General features: G+C 43.2%; 1 protein-coding gene across 1 annotated transcript in view; it reads left to right on the top strand.

The window, feature by feature from the left end:
• Positions 1–22,059, top strand: part of LPAR1 (lysophosphatidic acid receptor 1) — a 57,197-nt gene that overhangs the window by 13,591 nt on the left and 21,547 nt on the right. Inside the window, exons 2-3 of the mRNA XM_082205096.1 lie at positions 8,819–8,975; positions 15,823–16,570. Of these exons, the coding sequence (XP_082061222.1) occupies positions 8,916–8,975; positions 15,823–16,570 (808 nt within the window). The 5' untranslated portion in view covers positions 8,819–8,915. The remainder of the gene's footprint in view (positions 1–8,818; positions 8,976–15,822; positions 16,571–22,059) is intronic.

Raw genomic sequence — 22,059 nt, 5'->3', positions numbered from 1 at the left:
TCATTTGTGTTTTCATGGGTGGATCATTGTTGCTTTTATGTTTCACTTTATTGTATGCCACTTTGAGCAACTCCTCTGTAGAGCTGGCAAAATGCAGTACAGTGGTACCTCGGGTTAAGTACTTAATGCGTTCCAGAGGTCCGTTCTTAACCTGAAACTGTTCTTAACCACTTTAGCTAATGGGGCCTCCTCCTGCTGCTGCACCGTCGGAGCACGATTTCTGTTCTCATCCTGAAGCAAAGTTCTTAACCTGAAGCACTATTTCTGGGTTAGCAGAGTCTGTAACCTGGAGCGTATGTAACCTGAGGTACCACTGTGTACATTTAAAAATAAATACAGGTGGTGACCATTTCATATGGGGGTTCAGTTCCTGGCCCTTGTGCACATCAGTGGAGCGCATAGACGTGTGTCCCACCCTGTTATACCCTATTCTGTCATACCCTTTTTATGACATGTTGAGCGACATTTTCAGGTCACTTCCAAGTTCTGCACCGTACATGTGTGTGCAATTGCACATCTTCTGGACATGCATTAATCAGTCATTGGTTGTTTTTAAATCACCATTTGCAGCAGGCCTCTGATCTCATTTTATCCCCCAAACAGTTCTAAGGATCTGAAATAACATGAATTTCCGAAGGATTCTTGCTGCAGAGAAGCCACATACTTATTACTGAAGTGCTGCAACTTTTCTGCAAAAGTTACTGAACAATTAACGGAAAGCTTATTTTTCCTGTAAGTGTCCCAGCTCCAATTGCAGTGGTGTTGGATTGGCATCTTGGGCTTTTAAAATAAAAGGAAATAGATAAGAGGATGCTTCAAGAAGTGATGGTCAAAAGCTCTGTGTACTCCCAGGAATCAATCTAGTAATATTTGCCATTTATTTAATTGTTTTTCTGAAAGTCATTAGCAGCCCAGTATAGATGCTATTCAGCTACTTAGGGAATCTCTCTATGTATTACATATTAAAATTACCACTTTGCATAAAGCCTTTCGTCTGCACCCAGAAACTCCAGTGGGTGCAGAATACCAATGCGAGACTCCTTACAGGGTCCTTGCCACAGGATCACATTCATCCAGTGCTATACCAGCTGCACTGGCTCCCAGTGGAGTACAGGGTCAGGTTTAAGGTGCTGGTTTTAACCCTTAAAGGCCTATATGGCCTAGGACCCTCATACTTACAGGACCGCCTCTCTTGGTATGCCCCGCGGAGGACCTTACAGTCTGCAAATAATAATACCTTGGAGATCCAAGGAGGTTAAACTGGCCTCAACCAGGGCCAACGCCTTTTGGCTTTGGCCCCTGCCTGGTTTAATGCTCTGTCAAAGGAGACCAGGGCCCTGTGGGGCTTGACATCCTTCCACAGGGTCTGCAAGACCCTTCAGTCCGGGCCCAGTTTGACCCCCCTCTATGGGACCCTGTAAATTACCTCTTTGGCCCTTTTATTGGCTCATGTGGGACCAACATAGATAGCTAGCCCTGATGAATACTTGAGGTTCCCGACTCCTATGGTAGAAATTCATGGGCAGTCATTTAATTTTATCCTGATTCTAATTTTAAGCTGTATTTTAATTAATTGTTTGATTGTGTTTTAATGTATTTGATATTTGATGTTTGCCACCCTGAGCCCAGTCTTGACTGGGGAGGGTGGGGTATAAATAAAAATTTACTTACTTACTTATTTGTAAAAGTCAGTATAATGTATTTTTATAGCCAGTTGCTACATTAATGCCCATTCTCCTACTCATTTCCCAGCTTAAAGGGTTTTAACCAAGCCTAAAAGTAAAAACACCATTGGATTCAGAAACAGCACCTGCAGGAACTTTAGAAGCCTCTGGCTTCAATAAATTTCCTGAAAGAAAATACAGGTGACTCCCTATTTTATGCAATTTGACCGACACACACTTTGGGTTTGGAATGTAACCCCCCTGTAAATGGGGAGTCGCCTGTATTGACTGACCTTCTAATTGGTGACTTGCGCAAAGGCTGTGGAACCTCTTAGGTTGAAAAAAATCCCTTGTGCATAACTTTTGGGGGGCCATATTTATATTTGGGCTTTAAAATAAAGTCCTCAGTTCCAAATGTAGATAAATAATTTCTGAAGAATCTGTGGTTTTCCTTTCTGAAAAAAGTATTCCAAATTTAAGCTATAGAACAGACTTGAAAATTACATCTCAGTTGTAGCTTCCTTGTACCAGTTCCTGAGAATTGTATTTTGGACAAGCTGCAGAACAGATGCCTTGTTGTTTAGTCGTTTAGTCGTGTCCGACTCTTCGTGACCCCATGGACCAGAGCACGCCAGGCACGCCTGTCTTCCACTGCCTTCCGCAGTTTGGTCAAACTCATGTTGGTAGCTTCAAGAACACTGTCCAGCCATCTCGTCCTCTGTCGTCCCCTTCTCCTTGTGCCCTCAATCTTTCCCAACATCAGGGTCTTTTCCAGGGAGTCTTTACTTCTCATGAGCTGGCCAAAGCATTGGAGCCTCAGCTTCAGGATCTGTCCTTCCAGTGAGCACTCAGGGCTGTTTCCTTCAGAATGGATAGGTTTGATCTTCTTGCAGTCAATGGGACTCTCAAGAGTCTCCTCCAGCACCAGAATTCAAAAGTATCAATTCTTCAGCGATCAGCTTTCTTTATGGTCCAGCTCTCACTTCCATACATCACTACTGGGAAAACCATAGCTTTAACTATACAGACCTTTGCTGGCAAGGTGCTGTCTACCCCAGTTTAATTGGTCTCCAGTCGTCCACACTAGCAGAACTACACTATCCACATCATAAATTGAATATGAAAGGTTACCAATCCATGATGTCATTAAAAAGGAACTTGGTTTTGGTACTGACCATATTTTGCCAGCAACCTCTTCATTGATGCTGAGCTGGACAAGTGTATTAGCAAGGCAGCTACAGCAATGGCTTGCCTCTCCAAAAGGGTATGGGAGAATGTGATGTTGATGTCCAATACCAATATGAAAGTCTACCAGGCTTACGTGTTGAACACACTGCTTTATGGAAGGGAGTCGTGGTCAACCACCAGGAGCAATGCCTTGACGCCTTCCATGTGCTGCGTTGGGAAGATTTTGGGTATCACATGGCAAGACAGTTTCTCAAACAAAGATGGGCATTCCCAAGCCCACATTCCCAGCATGTCCGTACTCCTGTCTCAGTGACATCTATGCTGGCTTGGTCATGTCCACAGAATAGAAGATGGTAAGACCCCCAAGGACATGCTCTACAGGGAGTTCGCTTCTGGCACCAGGTTCGTTGGCAGACCAACTCTGCGTTACAAAGATGTCTGCAAACATGATATGAAAGCTGGCAATATCAGCCCTGCCATGTGGGAATTCCTTGCAGACAACTGCAGTGCCTGGACACAGACAGATTGTGCATCCATAGCAGTGACCAGAGGAGGAAAGACTGCTGGGAGGAGCACTAATGGAAGAAGCACTGTGGCGCATCTGCAGCAGCACAACTGGATGCCTTCATCGGCTCCAGCTGCAACCAAACACCTTTCTCCAGTATCCATCTCTACAACCACAATAGGCTCTGTAAAATTCCAACAGTTCGACTTTACCCCCAAAGGCGCACTTCTCCATTGTCTCCCAAGACAGACAGATTCCGCCAACAAGAACAACATTTAGAACCTTAGCACTGGTAATATTCGCGGACATTAATTGGGCCATATAGTTTTAGGCGGCTTTGTAGGTATTCAGCTGTAGGTGAGATCTTCTTAACAATAATTAATCACATTTTCACAGATATTGAGGGCAAAATGAAACCAATATACAGATTAATTCCACAACAGGAGCCATGTCCAGTGGTTCTGGAATCATAGAGGCAATCTTCTATTGTTTCACAAATTTTTGTAGACCATGCAGGCCTGTTTTGGACAGTCTATCCAGCAATGAATGGGGACTGGCAAAGTGTTTTTTCAAACGCTCTTGTTTAGCTGTTCGTTAGGTAGAAAAAATAGGAGATTTATGGATCTCCTGGTGGGCTGCCAAAATAGCTGGTGGGCTATGTTTGGTTTGGTGGCTCACAAATTGTGCACTCCAGAACAGTTTAATGCTGAAGTGCATGTTTTGAAATATCTTGTGAGGATGAACCAAATAATGAATATGAACAATTATACAAAGTGACTGAGTGAGAGCTCATGGGTAATGACCTGATACAATCTTGCAGATTTGCTAGGTCAAGGGAGAGGCTGTGGTTTGTAGAGGCAAGGGAGAAGAATGGAGGTGCAATAGCTAAACTGAGTTCAGGAATGGAAGGTCATCACTCCTAGAACATGTTATTTTGCCCTTTGGGTACTTTGCCTTTCCAAACAAACTTGGAAGCATTAGTGGAACATGCATTTATTTATCCTTCCACACCTAATAGGAAAAATAAAATTCTTCCTGACCATGATGCTTGAAAAATATCAATAAATAATGCACCTTTGGGAAAAAATGACGGATTGGGAACCTCAGGTCTCCTGTTTGACCCTCTTCTCAGGCCATAGACCTTACTGGCCCTGCTCTTCATCATTCTTGAGTATTTTTTGCTGAAATGTGGCCTTGAACTCTGATAATGCTTCTCACTTTGCTAGATGGAGAATTGAAACCTCTACCTTGTGTGTGTGTGGCTAGAATATTGTTGTTGTTGTTGTTTACTCATTTAGTTGTGTCCGACACTTCGTGACCCCATGGACCAGAGCACGCCAGGCACTCCTGTCTTCCACTGCCTCCTGCAGTTTGGTAAAACTCATGCTGGTAGCTTTGAGAACACTGTCCAACCATCTCGTCCTCTGTTGTCCCCTTCTCCTTGTGCCCTCCATCTTTCCCAACATCAGGGTCTTTTCCAGGGAGTCTTCTCTTCTCATGAGGTGGCCAAAGTATTGGAGCCTCAGCTTCAGGATCTGTCCTTCCAGTGAGCACTCAGGGCTGATTTCCTTCAGAATGGAGAGGTTTGATCTTCTTGCACTCCATGGGACTCTCAAGAGTCTCCTCTAGCACCATAATCCAAAAGCATCAATTCTTCAGCGATCAGCCTTCTTTATGCTCCAGCTCTCACTTATAGCCAACTACAAAGGCAAGAGTTGGATACATTGCTCCACCCAATTTTGCTTCTGGCCCTGCCCCCCCCCCCCCCCGATTTTCAATGAGGGGAAAAAGTTTCCTTGCTCATGGAATATTGGGAAGTGTGTAGGACACTGAAGAAAATGTGTTATAACAACCGTGTGTAAGAAGGAGGCAGAAGTAGATTCCACCATGGCATGTGATGCTTAAGATTGTTGGTTTGTGTTTAAATCTGACTCAGAAAAGCAGGGCTCTCCCTGGGCATCATTAGTAATGCTAAAGGGACCCCTGACCATTAGGTCCAGTCATGGCCGACTCTGGGGTTGCGACAATCATCTCGCTTTATTGGCCGAGGGAGCCGGCGTACAGCTTCCAGGTCATGTGGCCAGCATGACTAAGCTGCTTCTGGCAAACCAGATCAGCGCATGGAAACGCCGTTTACCCTCCCGCCAGAGCGGTACCTATTTATCTACTTGTACTTTGACGTGCTTTCGAACTGCTAGGTTGGCAGGAGAAGGGACCGAGCAATGGGAGCTCACCCTGTTGTGGGGATTCGAACCAGCGACCTTCTGATCAGCAAGTCCTAGGCTCTGTGGTTTAACCCACAGTGCCACCTGCATCCCAGCTAGTAATGCTAGAAAGATATTTAAAGAAAGGACCCTTCTTAGTGCTAATCAATCTGTACTATGAGCACCATGGCAAATACCACTTATCTATATAATGGGCATTAGAAGCCCGTATATAATCAGTATGGGAAGTTCTCAACATTTTTTAAAACAACAACAAATCAGAGGAAAGAATATCCTAGGTAATAAACTAGCATTGCCTGAGCATCAGTAACATAGTGCTAGGAAGGAACTGAATCTGGGTATGTTTATCTAAAGAGAAATTTCTCGACTCTTGAGTATATTTCAAGAAGTCAGCAGATTGCGCAAGTCTAGCAATCAAGTCTGTGTTTGAGGGCAGCTGAGACACAGAATGTGTCAAGTGTCATTTTAAGAAAAGGACAACGGAGGAAACTGGGGGGGTGAGGTTTTTTTAAAATCACCGTATGCTCCCCCACTTCCTATAGAGAAATAAAGTGCTTGCGCTGAGTGAAGGGTGAAAGCAAGCTCTGATACGAACACATTTAACATTTTATTGAACAGCACAGAAATAGTGGAAAGAAAAAAATGCTCTCTGCAAGCCATAAATAGTACAGTAGTACAAAGCTTCTGTTCAAGGCTGTCTGGTGTCCTGAACAGGAGCGTTCTGTTGGGGCTTGGGAATACACTGCAAAAGGTTGTTGCAGGAGATCACTTTCGCTGAAGAATTTGTCAGCTGTCATGGAATTAAGTTCCATGCATTTGTATCTGCACATTTTGCAGCCGTTACATGAAACCTGTTAGCAATCTTCACTGAAGTGATATGTAGCTCGGTTTCAATAGACTTGGGTAAGTTCTCTAATGCCAGTGAGCTATTGAGCTTTGCAACTCAGACAATCTCAACTGAAAAATACTTGATTGTCTAAAATCCTTTACTTTGGAAGATTCTTTGTGGAATCTTTAGATGCAAACTGAAGTCAGATGATCATTCAGATTGTAGCTTGGAGAACTGAGATATGTGTGTGTGTGTGTGTGTGTGAGAGAGAGAGAGAGAGAGAGAGAGAGAGAGAGAGAGAGTGCAAGTTGGTTTCATTGCACCCACTGTACAGTGGTACCTCGGGTTAAGTACTTAATTCATTCCGGAGGTCCGTTCTTAACCTGAAACTATTCTGAACCTGAGGTCCCACTTTAGCTAATAGGGCCTCCCGCCGCCGCCATGCTGCCGCGATTTCTGTTCTTATCCTGAGGTAAAGTTCTTAACCCGAGGCACTATTTCTGGGTTAGCAGAGTCTGCAACCTGAAGCGTCTGTAACCTGAAGTGTCTGTAACCCGAGGTACCACTGTAAAAGGCTTCCCTATGCAGAACTGCCTTCAGATGTCTTCTAAAAGTTATATAGTTACTCATCTCCTTGACATCTGATGGGAGGGTGTTCCACAGGCAGGGTGCCACTACCGAGAAGGCCCTCTGCCTGGTTCCCTGTAACTTTGCTTCTCATAGTGAGGGAACCAGCAGAAGACCCTTGAACGAAGAACAATGGGGGTAGAGACTCTCCTTCAGGTATACTGGGCCGAGGCAATTTAAGGCCTTAAAGATCAGACCAACACTTTGAATTGTGCTTGGAAACGTACTGGGAGCCAGTGAAGATCCTTTAGGACCGGTGTTATATGATCCCAGCGGAAGTCACCAGTCTAGCTGCCGCATTCTGGATTAGTTGTAGTTTCCGAGTCACCTTCAAAGGTAGCCCCATGTAGAGCGCATTGCAGCAGTCCAAGCGGGAGATAACCAGGGCATGCACCACTCTGGTGAGACAGTCTGCGGGCAGGTAGGGTCTCAGCCTGTGTACCAGATGGAGCTGGTAAACAGCTGACCTGGACACAGAATCGACCTGTGCCTCCATGGACAGCTGTGAGTCCAAACTGACTCCCAGGCTGTGCACCTGGTCTTTCAGGGGCACAGTTACCCCACCCAGGACCAGGGAGTCCGCCATACCTGCCCACCCTCTGTCCTCCAAGAACATTACTTCTGTCTTGTCAGGACTCAACCTCAATCTGTTAGCCACCATCCATCTGCCAACCGCATCCAGACACTCACACAGGACATTCACCGCCTTCACTGGTTCTGATTTGAAGGAGAGGTAGAGTTGGGTATCAGCTCCATACTGGTGGGCTCTCCCAGCAACTTCATGTAGACGTTAAAAAGCATGGGGGAGAGGACGGAACCCTGAGGCACCCCACAAGTGAGAACCCAGGGGTCTGAACATTCATCCCCCAACACCACTTTCTGGACATGGCCCAGGAGGAAGGAGCGGAACCACTGCATAACATTGCTCCCAGCTCCTCTAGATGGTCCAGAAGGATGCCAGGAGAGCATACAGAGTTCAGCACTTTAGTAACTCAAAGAAGCAAAACCCATTTCAATACCCAGGATTTTTCAGTTGGCTAAAACGAAAACACAAACTGCTTGCATAGAAATATCTAAAGTTTTTCATAAATATAGCTGTGCCAAATATGAGCTGAGGTGCAGGGGCTGCAGCACAAAATCAAAGGGATAGTTTGTATCCTACACTGGTGCTGGTACACCCACCACCCAATTCTGCAATATGCTTTGCGATTGCAAATTTGTATACAGAAAGCCTGCAAATTACGCATATTTAGCTCTATGCACTTAGCAAAAAAAGAGAGAGAAAGAGAAAGAGAAAGGGGGCGTGCGTCCCAGGAGGAAAAGGACTTTGGCAGTCCTGTGTTTTGACTATACAGTATGTGGATTAGGCTTTAGGTGCACTCCCCAGAATGTAAACCCAGTGTAAGTTGGGGCATACTATACTTGGGATCTCAAAACACTTAAGATCCTTTGCAGTTACAGCTTTGTTTAACTGGAGTTTTAGCACATTAAAGGTTTTCTGAAATCTAATTTTAATATGCATCTTTTAAGGATTTCTGAAATCTATGTAGGATTTCTCTTTGTGTGTTGCTGTGTATGTTGGATGAAAATGGCTGTTGGAAGTAGCACTTGGTCTTTTCATGCTCAACTTTCTTGTTTTATGTTTAAAAAATGGTATTTCACTTAGTTTTAGGTTGTTTTTTGGGGGGTAAATGATTATTCACACAGGTTTGTTGCATTAATCCATCTAGTAATTTCTTTTGACTTTTCTAAGGTCCTAAAACGTCTTTCTGTCTTCTAGGCCCAAATGTCAGCATGATTGAGAACTGACTCAGAACCTCAAGTCTTTACTTAAACATCTGATACGTGAAAGGAAGGGGTTTAACAGACCACTAACCATGGCAGACCCTTCAGCCGAAGTTCCCTTTTCTGTGATCACACAACCACAGCTAATTGAGGTAAGCAGAAACAGTTACAAGATTTTTACTAAGCTCTGCTGCTAAATTTTTAAGTATGTGCAATTGTCAAGCTTATATTTCTAAGCTCTCGTGTAAAACAATCATGTACCATACTAAATGGCAAGAGTTGACAGCTGGTCAGCTGAAAAGGACCCCAAGCTGTGACATATTTTAAGCTTTTTCTAGCTACCACCGCTGGTAGGGTTTCTGAAGTATTTTTGGGGGGCTGGGGGAGGGACTTAACTTAATTCGGCTAACATTTTGCAAATGTAGTATAGGTAGAACCATATTTGGTTTTGCAGTACAGGTGGTAAAGTGGCTAGAGGCCAACACAGATATAGCTTTGTGAAATGTCTATATCCATTCTTAAAGGACAAAATGAGGGAAGCCTTTCTCAGATGATTTTGAAATAAAACATATATCCAAGATGTTGATAAACTGTCGCTGTAAAATGTACAGTTGATAAACTGTAAACTGATAAAGATGTTCGTGAAATTCTGTAATGTGTAGACAGTGCATGTTATTGCTAAGGAGTAGTGTATCCTGAGAAGTAATCCTCTGACAGCATTTTTTCGCTTTTGGTATGCCTGTTACAGAATATGCTTGTCAGCAGAGTAATTGCACTTTATATTCATTCCCGTCAAACCCCACCCCCACCCCCAAATGATTAACCTTCCAAAGTTACATGAAGATGAATTGTAGTGGCTTAAGATAAGATGGAAAATATGTGAAAAGCAAACAAATTGAAACAACCAGGGCAGCCTCCAAAAGCAATGCTTTATAGAATGCCAAGTATTTTCCCCTCCGTGATGTGGAATAGTTAGCACGTAATGCATATATTGAACACTAAAGCTGTAATGAAATTGTGGTCTCCTTGCCTGACCTGACCTCAGTGGGTCACTGATAGAAAACCCATTTTTCCCAAGGCCTCAGATTTCTGTTTACTTAGTTGTATATGCTGTTTACATATTTTTTCCCCCTGGGAAGGTTCATCAAAGCAAGTAAACCTTAGTTGAATGTCATCTATGTTTGCAAGAGTCTAGTATATTGCCAGGATTTTTTTAAAAGTAAAAAGTTTAGTGGTGTGATCATGCCCCCTAAAACCTTCTGTCTCCTGTCCAAAGGAAATATAACTTAATGGGGTCTGGATAATGGCTTTGCTTACTTTTTCTGCCATTCTATGAGTTTCACAAGTTGATTGTTCATTACCATCTGAGTGTTATGGTACAGTATTTCATACTGAGGAGTGTAGGTCTACAAAAACCAGGCAGCACTGAAAAACCCACTTGCACATCACTTTAAACCATAATTTAAAATAAGTTGTTCCACCCCTACTCCTGGTGTACCAGAGGAAACAAACTACACGATGGCCTTCTCATTATTTGTGGTTTGTTTCTCTGAAGTTGAAGAAGAGCAAATGTTTAAAATAAACTGTGGTTAAATGTGATGTGCAAAACCTACTCAACTTTGCACTGTTTTGAACATCTCCACTGCACAAGCATTTCAGAACAATCTTGCCTAAATCGACTCCCAGTACGTTTCCGAGCACAATTCAAAGTGTTGGTGTTGACCTTTAAAGCCGTAAATGGCCTTGGTCCAGTATACCTGAAGGAGCGTCTCCACCCCCATTGTTCTGCCCGGACACGGAGGTCCAGCACCGAGGGCCTTCTGGCAGTTCCCTCGCTGCAAGAAGCAAAGCTACAGGGAACCAGGCAGAGGACCTTCTCGGTAGTGGCGCCCTCCCTGTGGAACGCCCTCCCATCAGGTGCCAAAGAGATAAACAACTACCTGACATTTAGAAGACATCTGAAAGCAGCCCTGTTCAGGGAAATTTTTAATGTGTGGCATTTTAATGTATTTTTAATCTTTGTTGGAAGCCGCCCAGAGTGGCTGGGGAAACTCAGCCAGATGGGTGGGGTACAAATAATAAATTGTTGTTGTTGTTGTTGTTGTTGTTGTTGTTGTTGTTGTTGTTGTTGTTGTTGTTGTTGTTATACCTCCCCCACTTGCTGTTCTGGAGGTTCTTTCGGTTCCCCACCCCCCTACAAGCCAGTTGTGTGGGGCATGGACCTCTCTCTTGCTATTTGCTGAACAATTCACAGAATAATAGTTAGCATGTTTTATTACATAGTTGGAGACTGTGAGTTTGAGAATGCTAACCACATTTAAAAATCATAGCCTGATTGATTATATAAGGCCAGAATAGGCAGTGTGTTGTTGTTTTTCTGGCTTGAAGCAGCGTGACAGGGCTGTCCCGCCTCTAAGGGAACGAGACCCATGCTCGGCTTTCTGACACCACAGCAGAAAAGGAAGTGTGGTAGGAGAGAGGGCAAGAGGTAGAGTAACCCAGATGAGCACAGTAGGGTTTCTGCTGATTACATAAATTCTTTGGGAGTGTGTGTCGTGTGGGTCATAACTGTCTTGGCCACCACTATTTTTGTATGCTGCCCCTGGATTCAGCTTAATACAATGTCAACCCTGATGAAAGAGTGTGCTATGTTATTTGTATAAATGACAGTGATAAAATACTGGAAGTAGCCCTTAGGGAATGTGGCATTTTGAGTTTAGGCTATTCCCTCACTCTTTCTCAGAAAAAAGTCATTTGAGGGTTAAGGACAATGTGACTTCCTTGTGTATATTCTATTTCTCTCTCTCTCTCAAGCTATTTTCATTTTGTTGTTCCTTTGTAGTAATTTTACAATGAATAAATAGTAAGGAAGGTCAGCACCCTATTTGGTTTTTTCCTGGCAGTCTGTGGAGGTTTGTAATCATAGCTTCCAACAGGGTCTCTTATGGTTTGTAATCATAGCTTCCAAAGAGGTCTCTGACCTTCTTGACACACAGTTGTTTCCACGGACTCCCAGTTGCTAAAAATCCCTTTTTGGTAATGCACACTTTGCACAAGCTCCTCTGTCACACACAACTGTCCAGCTCATATGACATTCTTCGACAGTTGGTGCATATTATATACTCAGGTTTCAAACTAAAATGCAAATAGGAGAAAATAGATAATGGGATTTTCTTGAATTTTTCCTTTCGTCCTAGCAAGGAGGTGCAAGACAAGATTCAAACACTAAGATGTTGAAACCAGAACTTCCTTCAAAGGCTAATAGTTGGTTTGCTTTTTATAAAACAAGTAAACATAGAATCAAGAAGATGGTGTCTTAAAATGCCTTCTGCTTGGAGTTCAAATCTGTGGCCATATTTTACATAATACTTTAGTTGGAAGAACTGTTTGCTTGCAGTTGTTGACTGCTTTGGAATAGTAGCTGGCTGGATCAATGACTGAAGGATAATGGAATCTTATTTGGCATACTGTTGTTTTCTTAAAATAAATTACAGTTTGTGTATCTTATATTTTATTGAATAGACTGTATTTAGAGTTTGTTTATTTTTAAATTCCTTTCACAAAGAAGAAAAAGTTCCTAACTCACACTAGAATTTTCAAGGTTTAAAAATATATTTCTACTGAAATCCAACCTAGATACCATTTGCTCTGAACCAAAATTTAGGAACAGTAGCAAGTTTTCAAAGCGTATCAAGAACAGCAAACCACAATCCAATTTTCTCATATTACAGCTCTTCATTCCTATTTATTTATTTGTTTGTTAGGTTATTGTGACTTTTCAGCACTTGAAGTGAGCGAGGCAATATAGGGGACATACAACTCAGTACATATTTGCCAAGGACAGAAGTGTTTGACTCTCAGCCCATTACAGTGCAAATCTGTCCTTGCAAAACCAAAAGTGGATGATATAAATAGTGGGAATGACTGAAAGTGGTATGTTCTGGTACTTTTAAAATGTCTAAATATAAATATACACAAATTTATTATGAGTATGGAATGAATGAAGAGAACCAGAGGATAATGGAGATAGATAGTTGGTGCAAAAGATAAACAAACATTAAGGGACAGTGTGAGCAGAAGGGAACAGCATGGATTCCATAAAATGAAATTTTCATGTTGCCTCTGCCCACGGTCTAAGGTTTACTGTCATGCAGCAGAATAGAGCAAGCAGGCTTGAGAATTTACGTTTTCTGCACCTAAGTAATAGGGCCCCCCCTTTAAATACCACCCATAAATAGGTAACACAGCAGGGAGTAGCAAACCCAGTGAATTGCATTCTGTAATCAGGATCTGTTCACAGCATTGTTTCGGAATAAAAATTGTTGCTTATACAGTCATACCTTGGATCTCGAACAAATCAGCTCCCGGACGATCAAAGCCCAGAAGTGAGTGTTCTGGTTTCCGAATGATTTTTGGACGCTTCCATGGCTTTGGTTTCTGAATGTTTTGGAAGTCAAACGGACTTCCAGAACGGATTCCGTTCGACTTCCAAGGTACAAATGTAATTAACTTTCAAAAAAGTAGGCAATATTGTCTGCTGGGATATTCTTAGCTGAAGCCTTTCAAATAACTTAGTCTATTACAGAGGCAGTGATAGATTGCATACTCCTGTTGACTTTTCAGCTCCTGTAAGATTTCCATTGAATAGTTTTCAGACTTGCTAGTTCCACATTGTCTTTTAGCTAGAAACTGAAATCCACTGATGTTCTTACGTGTAATCCTGCCAGAAGAAATCTATTACGCATTGCATTCTCTAATTACTTACAGCATGCATACATATGGCCACACTAGAAGGCACAGTTACATTACAGACAAAACTAGTTTAGCAGTTGTTCCCTTTTCTTAAAGAAGCCTTAGAACTATAATTCTGCGAGGAAACTTGGAGTTCGCTAACTGATAGCATGCAACAATTTCATCAAAAGATGTTCCTTAGCTTTGCATGGGAGAAGCTACCCCACATAAACTGGAATGATATATATTTAAATTGTCAGGACACTTTTTGTTTTCCTCACATTAATTCTGAGGGTGCTATGTAACTGAACTACTTTATTCATTCATTGCTATCCTATTGTGCCATACATGCCTAAGGGAATGTTTGGTTCTTTATCTTTTTTATGTTTCCCCTCCTTTGATTTTGTTGTTGCTTTCCTTGTTTTGTACCTATAGAAAAATACAATAAAACTGTTTATTAACAAAAGTTTTAACATTTGTAGCGCAGTGATAGTTAATGCAGTACTGGTGTGAAACCTAATTACTGTATTTTTCGCGCTATAAGACACACTTTTCCCCTCCTAAAAAGTAAGGGGAAATGTGTGTGCGTCTTATGGAGTGAATGCAGGCAGGAGGCTCTGCTCAGCGCTCCCTTTAAAGAGCTGTGTGGAGCATGTGTGCGGCTCTTGGGGGCTTTTCCCCCATGAGGGAGAAGGGAGCGCAGCTCTTGAGGGAGCCTTCACCCCCCTGCCCGGGAGAGGCTGCATGCAGCTATCCCATAAATCAGAACACCAAGAGGCTATCCCAGAAACCAGATCCCTCTTGCTGTTCTGGCTTCTGGGATTCAGAATACAGTGGTGCCTCGCAAGATGAAAAGAATCCGTTCTGTGATTCTCTTCGTCTAGCGGTTTTTTCGTCTTGCGAAGCAAGCCCATTGACGGATTAGCGGATTAGTGCTTTTAGCGGCTTTTAGCGGCTTATCGGATCAGCTGATAAGCGGCTTAGCGGCTTAGAAAAGGGGGGGAGGAAAAAAAACCAGCAGGAACTCGCAAGACATTGTCGTCTTGCGAAGCAAGCCCATAGGAGATTCGTTTTGCGAAGCACCTCCAAAACGGAAAACTCTTTCGTCTAGCGAGTTTTCCGTCTTGCGAGGCATTCGTCTTGTGAGGCACCACTTTATTTTTTTTCTTGTTTTCCTCCTCCAAAAACTAGGTGCATCTTATTGTCTGTTGCGTCTTATAGAGCAAAAAATACGGTAGCTGAATTTTCTCTTCCAGTGACTTGTGTAATACTTACGCAATCTATTTGACCACTGACTAGACAGCAAGGTGGGAAATTAATTAAGCTCGAAAGGCTTTTATCTGTTACATATTTTTTTACCCATAGAGGTAACTTTTGTTCAATACTACACATTACTATTAAAGATGGGCAAGCTCCCTCTCCCTCATGTCAGGTTAGCTCAGAAATGAGTTGAGCTACAGTATTTCCAAAACAAGTCCCAAGCCAACCCAGTCTTGTCATGCCCTGGACTGCCCTTCTCTTTAAGGATAACTGGCCAAGTCAGTGGCAGTGGAAGCAGAAGCACATGGGGAGAGAGAATTAGAGGAATCTATCCCTCCAGGACAAGATTAAAGGCTCTTGGGTATATGAGCTCCATCTCCTGCAGCTTCTCCCAAGGTCCATCCGGTCCACCAGGTCTTTGGTCCTGGCACATAGTTATGTGACGCAAACCTCCCCACATTTCTCCCCCCTTGCCCCACCACTTCTCTCACCTTCAGCAGCCTGGTAAGTTATCTTTAAAGTGGATGGAGGAAGGTGAGTTGGGAACTGCATGGACTGATGTGGAGGGTAGGAGTGAAACTGGGAATTCTTCTCTGGCTCAGATTATAACTTGGGGCTTGGGAATGTGTTGATTTTTTCCCCCTTTTTCTTTTTTTGGAGGCAAAGTATTGTTTCCAGACCTGAGCCCAGATAGGTTCACCAGCATCCCTATTCAATGCATATACTTCTTGTGGAAATATATTAATAGTATCTAGAACAAAACTGGTAAATTTGAAATGGATACCAGTGACTACAGATCTGACCACCTGTTAAATTAGACAGATTCAGCTCCACCAACATGTCATTTTCCATACATTCTTTTTTTTTAAAATAACCACAGTTTTAAAGCTTTTGTTTTGTTGTTTTGTTCTTTGATTTTGATTGCCTTTTCTTGTGGTCTTTAGTTTTCTAGCACTGCAGTACTTCCATAGCCTAACTTCTAATTCTGCTCTGTCTTCTTCTTTTCAGTCTACAGTGATGAGTGAACCCCAGTGCTACTACAACGAAACCATTGCTTTCTTTTACAACAGAAGTGGGAAGTACCTAGCCACTGAATGGAACACTGTGAGCAAGCTTGTCATGGGCCTCGGGATTACAGTATGTGTCTTCATCATGCTAGCCAACCTCTTAGTTATGGTGGCCATCTACGTCAACAGGCGTTTTCACTTTCCTATTTATTACCTAATGGCTAACTTAGCTGCTGCGGACTTCTTTGCAGGGCTGGCATATTTTTACCTAATGTTTAACACAGGACCCAACACTAGAAGACTGACCGTAAGCACCTGGCTCCTTCGCCAGGGTCTCATTGACACTAGCCTGACAGCCTCTGTTGCCAACTTGCTGGCTATCGCCATCGAGAGGCACATCACAGTCTTCCGCATGCAGCTACATACCCGGATGAGCAATCGGCGCGTGGTGGTGGTAATTGTTGTCATCTGGACTATGGCTATTGTCATGGGCGCCATACCAAGTGTGGGCTGGAATTGCATCTGTGACCTCGCCCACTGTTCCAACATGGCACCACTCTATAGTGACTCTTACTTGGTCTTCTGGGCTATTTTCAACCTGGTCACCTTTGTAGTGATGGTGGTCTTGTATGCTCATATCTTTGGGTACGTGCGCCAGAGGACTATGAGAATGTCTAGGCACAGTTCTGGACCACGTAGGAATCGGGATACCATGATGAGTCTTCTGAAGACTGTGGTCATTGTACTTGGTGAGTATGTTTGGCAGATTTTCTTTTCTCACAGCCATCCCAAATGGGACACCATTCAATCCTTGCTGGGAAGATGGAGGACTCCTTCCCCGCCAATACTCTTGTTGTGTTGCATTTCAAGAAAATGCTGAGTGTTAAAAGTATTTCATGATGTAAAATACACATTTCAGTTGTGCCTTGTTCTGTGACTGTTTATTCCTAAGTCTTCCAAGTCATAGACTGCTGGGATGAATGACTTGCTCAGTTTGCATTCCTATTTTTATAAGATCACTTTCACCAACACTTAACACCAGCATTCTAAATTGTACAAGTTACAGAGTTAACTTCCCTCCGTCCTGCACCCCAGCTGTATCCAGCATTTATCGTGCAGGTGGAAGTGCCGCTGCAATCGTGGAAGGCCTTCCACATGAGCTCCAGCTATTGATGCTACTAAAGTACAGTGGTACCTCGGGTTACAGACGCTTCAGGTTACAGACTCTGCTAACCCAGAAATAGTACCTCGGGTAAAGAACTTTGCTTCAGGATGAGAACAGAAATTGTGTGGCGGCGGCGTAGCAGCAGCAGGAGGCCCCATTAGCTAAAGTGGTGCTTCAGGTTAAGAACAGTTTCAGGTTAAGAACGGACCTCCGGAATGAATTAAGTTCTTAACCTGAGGTACCACTGTACTGTGGAAAGGAGGCTCACTGCATTGGCTTCCTCCTTGCTCATTGGAAGGGACACTTAACTTTTAAGGCATAAGAAAAGCCCTTCCATGTTTAATAATAATAATAGTTTATTATTTTTACCCCACCCATCTGGCTGGGTTTTCCCAGCCACTCTGGGCAGCTTCCAACAAAATATTAAAAAAACAATAGTCTGTTAAACATTAAAAGCTTCCCTAAACAGGGCTGCCTTCAGATGTCTTCTAAAAGTCTGGAAGTTGTTTTTCTCTTTGACATCTGGTGGGAGGGTGTTCCACAGGGCAGATGCCACCACCGAGAAGGCCCTCTGCCTGGTTCCCTGTAACTTGGCTTCTTGTAGTGAGGGAACCGCCAGGAGGCCCTCGGCACTGGTATGGTATACAACAAAATAACTATCTGAAGATATTATATTTGGGTCTTTTTGTTTGATAGTTAATGCCTAGCATGTGCAGTTTAGCATGTCTTGACGCCAGATGGTTTGCTGGCTATTATTCAGCATCCTTTTATTCTGTTGGTTCAGTATGAAGATAACTACATTCTGAAAGCTGGATGTACATTCAGGCAGTTAATAGGAGTGAAATGCTCATTTTCCCCTGCTGAAAATATAACAAAGGCTTTGCATGTTAATGTTAGTCATACCCGACTAAGCCTCACTAAGTAACAGTGATGATTCTTACATTGTTTTGATAGTAATTGTTAGGACCGGAGCCAGCACGTGCTGTGGCTTTCAAAATATTTAAACACACACATAGCTCTCAGCAGCAGCAGCCCTCATTTTACAGTCTCTCTCCAGTGTTTACATGCACAGGGATGTGAATTTAATCATGGTCCATTATCCTTTACTAATTATTGTCTGTGGGACAGAGATGTACTTCTGTTTATGAAGCTGTTAACAATAACTTTGCTAGCTATAGAAAAGAAGATTATCCCTCTTTTCCCCTTAACATATCTGCAAGCAATATTGTAAGGAATACAGGAAATTTAGGCAGCTGTTTGAACGTGTTATGCTAAAAATCTTGGAAGTTAAAACTAAAGAAGAGGATTTTCAGGAATTGGTGTTTGAGTGAAAACTAATTTCAAGGAGAGATACTAAGTTGACTTTGCCTTTGGCATAGAAAGGCAGAACATAAATATCAACACAAATGGGAAAAATTAATTCCACTTATTAAGGTGTAAGGCCTGTTGATTTGAGTTGGATTAACTTCTGAGTAAACAAGTTCAGGATTGTGCTACACTTAGAAGTACTGCTTACTTCTAAGCAGTAGCGGATGGCATGGTGCAGCCACAACACTCACCTGATCCCTCATCTGTTGCATCACTGCCACTCACCTGAAGGTGGAGGTGCAGGGGCAAGACCAACACTGCAAATACACCAACAGAGCCAGTCTGGCACTCTTGCTAGTGCGTTTGCACCTCACCACCGCCTTGCCCCTCTACTTCCCAGAAAGCAGAAGTGACACGGACAACCTGGGGTCAGGTGAGCACCACCACCTGGTCGTTATCTAAGGCCCCATCTGCACTATGCGCTTAAAGCAGTATTATACCAATTTAAGCAGTCATTACATAGTGCAGATGGGACCTAAATAAGCATGTTTAAGACTGCACTACACAAATACGGGTGACATGTTTAAACAGTGTGTGGCGCTGTGGATTAAAGCACACAGTCTAGGACTTGCCGATCAGAAGGCCGGCAGTTCGAATCCCCACAACAGGGTGAGCTCCCGTTGCTCGGTCCCTGCTCCTGCCAACCTAGCAGTTCGAAAGCACCTCAAAGTGCAAGTAGATAAATAGGTACCACTCTGGCAGGAAGGTAAACGGCGCTTCCGTGCACTGCTCTGGTTCGCCAGAAGCGGCTTAGTCCTGCTGGCCACATGACCCGGAAGCTCCCTCAGCCAATAAAGCGAGATGAGCGCCGCAACCCCAGAGTCGGTCACGACTGGACCTAACGGTCAGGGGTCCCTTTACCTTTTACACAAACACCAGGGGATGCCAAGTGCAAATGTTGTTTTGATGGCTTACAAGAAGAGGTTGCCTGGTTTTTCAGGGGTGATAATTACTTTTCAATATATAAAATAAAAACATTACCGTATTGGCCCAAATATAAGCCGTACCCGCAAATAACTCGCACCTTTTAAATTGAAGGGGGGGGGGGAGAGAAAAAAGACAATACCAGGGCTGCTTCTTTCCTCCTTCTTTCCAACGGCTTAGGGGAAGCTTGGGAGCGGTGGGCGGACTGTGTGCCATTGCCCCACTGTCCCAGGCTGCTCTCTGGGGAGGGGGAGCCATGTCGCTTTGCAGGTGGCGTAAGGTCATGAATATAAGCCGCTTTTTAACTTTTCACTGTTGGAATTTGGGGGGAAAGTGTGGCTTATATTCAGGCCAATACAGTAGTTTTCTTTAATAAGGAGAAGAAAGAAATGTGTTTGATGGTTTCCTGAGACCATCTTTTTAGAATTCTACGAAAGCTTAAGCAATTTTATAATTAAAAACTTGTAAACACTTCTACAGAGTTCTGAACACATTGAGAATAAATAGCTACTGAGATCTGTCACATCATATCTGAATACAGTGGTACCTCGGGTTACATATGCTTCAGGTTACATACGCTTCAGGTTACACACTCCGCTAACCCAGAAATAGTGCTTCAGAACTTTGCTTCAGGATAAGAACAGAAATCGTGCTCCGGCGGCACAGCGGCAGCAGGAGGCCCCATTAGCTAAAGTGGTGCTTCAGGTTAAGTATAGACCTCCGGAACGAATTAAGTACTTAACCCGAGGTACCACTGTATAGCACTGTTTATTATTAGGTTTATATTCTTTACCTTTCTTCCAATGAACTCAAGGTCTGTATGTGGTTTTCCCATTTTATCCTCACAGTCCTGTGAGATAGATTAGACCAGGGGTCAGCAAACTTCTTCAGCAGGGGGCCGGTTCACTGCCCCTCAGACCTTATAGGGGGCTGGACTATATTTTTGTGTGGGGGGAATGAACTAATTCCTATGCCCCACAAATAACCCAGAGATGCATTTTAAATAAAAGGACACATTCTACTCATGTAAAAACACGCTGATTCCCGGACCATCCGTGGGCCGGATTTAGAAGGTGATTGGGCCAAATCCTGCCCCCGGGCCTTAGTTTACCTACCCATGGGTTAGACTGAGAGACTATGACTAGCCCTGTGAGTTTTATGGCTGTGTGGGAATTTTAACTAGGCTTCCTCAGTCCTAGTCTGAAACTGGACTCTAAGCACCACATTGTACTGGCTACCCAATATCTGCCTGTCAACCCAAAGCTGTAGTTTTTGTTCAGACAATTAACAAATTTGAATAGTGCCCCAAGTATACATTATTTTTTAGTGTCAGAAGCATGGCTGTATGGTGTTCATCACCAGTTTAGTAGGCTTCAGAGAAGTGGGAGCATAATACTTTCTGTTTGGACTTTCAGATTTAGACTTCCATAACTTATCAAGCACTTGGGTTCTTCCAAACTGAAATGTTTTAATGGAGTTCCCGAGTAGAAGGTCAAGCTGCCAATTATCCCTCATTTTTAAAGAGCTGCCATCACTGAAAGAGCAAATGAGTGGAAAATTCTGCATTCTACCTCAGGCATTTCTTTCTGTACAGCATGAATGGCAATGTTAGCAATCTGACTCTGCCAAGACTGTATTTCCTAGTCTTGGAAAAGCTAAATAGGTCTAATATATGCTCTCAGACATGCGTGTGGAAAAGATTACTGAATGTTTATCCACATGTTGCATGGATTTTTCCAAATAAACTTTTGGCTTTATGCATCAGTAAACCTTGTATACAATACTGTGTGGAGAGAGAGAGTAGTACTTCGGCTTCTCCATTGCCCTAGACCTAGTTGTTGCATCTGTTATCCGAGACAAAATGAAGGCTCTTGATGTGAAGGAGGAAAGGGGGAAAATAAATATTTGTGTTCTTTTAAAGGAAAAGTCCCTGCAGCTAGCTTTTAAACAAAGTTTGAGCTGCCTTAACTCTTTTTATATTGGGAGAATTAGGTATACACCTAATCCGATTACTGGATAAATGGCATTTTAATGTCTGTTGCATGAATGTATGGCAAAGAATGCCTTAGAGTCATGGCCTGCATGTGACAGAATGAAGAAGTGTGCGAGTTCTCCCTTCACACAGCTAGGAACGTAATCGGGAGATGCTGCAAGTCATTCAGCCATCGCAATAGTTTTTGGATATTGAAAGAGGAGGCGTCCTAACAACAATAGAAATAGGATCTTCACTTGCATATATAGAATATAAGGTAAAGGTAAAGGTACCCCTGACCATTAGGTCCAGTCATGGCCGACTCTGGGGTTGCAGCACTTATCTCACTTTATTGGCCGAGGGAGCTGGTGTACAGCTTCTGGGTCATGTGGCCAGCATGACTAAGCCGCTTCTGGTGAACCAGAGCAGCGCACGGAAACACCGTTTACCTTCCCACTGGAGCGGTACCTACTTATCTACTTGCAATTTGACATGCTTTTCAAACTGCTAGGTTGGCAGGAGCAGGGACCGAGCAACGGGAGCTCACCCCGCCGCAGGGATTCAAACCGCTGACAAGTCCTAGGCTCTGTGGTTTAACCCACAGTGTCACCCGCGTCCCTGTATAGAATATGGTGGCTCTTCAAAAAGGAAGCTGCACTCATGTCATGGAGATGTGCTTTTGTGCAATGAGTTTAAGATCAGAGGTTAAGTGCTTTCGTTTTTGAAGAGCCTGTGAATCCATTTAAACCCACATTGTATACAGGCAACTTCTCTTTCTTTCTCTCTGAAGTAATTCCCTTTTTAGTATA

The sequence above is a fragment of the Podarcis vaucheri genome (genome assembly GCF_965113315.1).
Source record: "Podarcis vaucheri genome assembly, chromosome: 17".
Classification (NCBI taxonomy): Eukaryota; Metazoa; Chordata; class Lepidosauria; order Squamata; family Lacertidae; genus Podarcis; species Podarcis vaucheri.
This window is presented reverse-complemented; position numbering and strand designations above follow the sequence as displayed.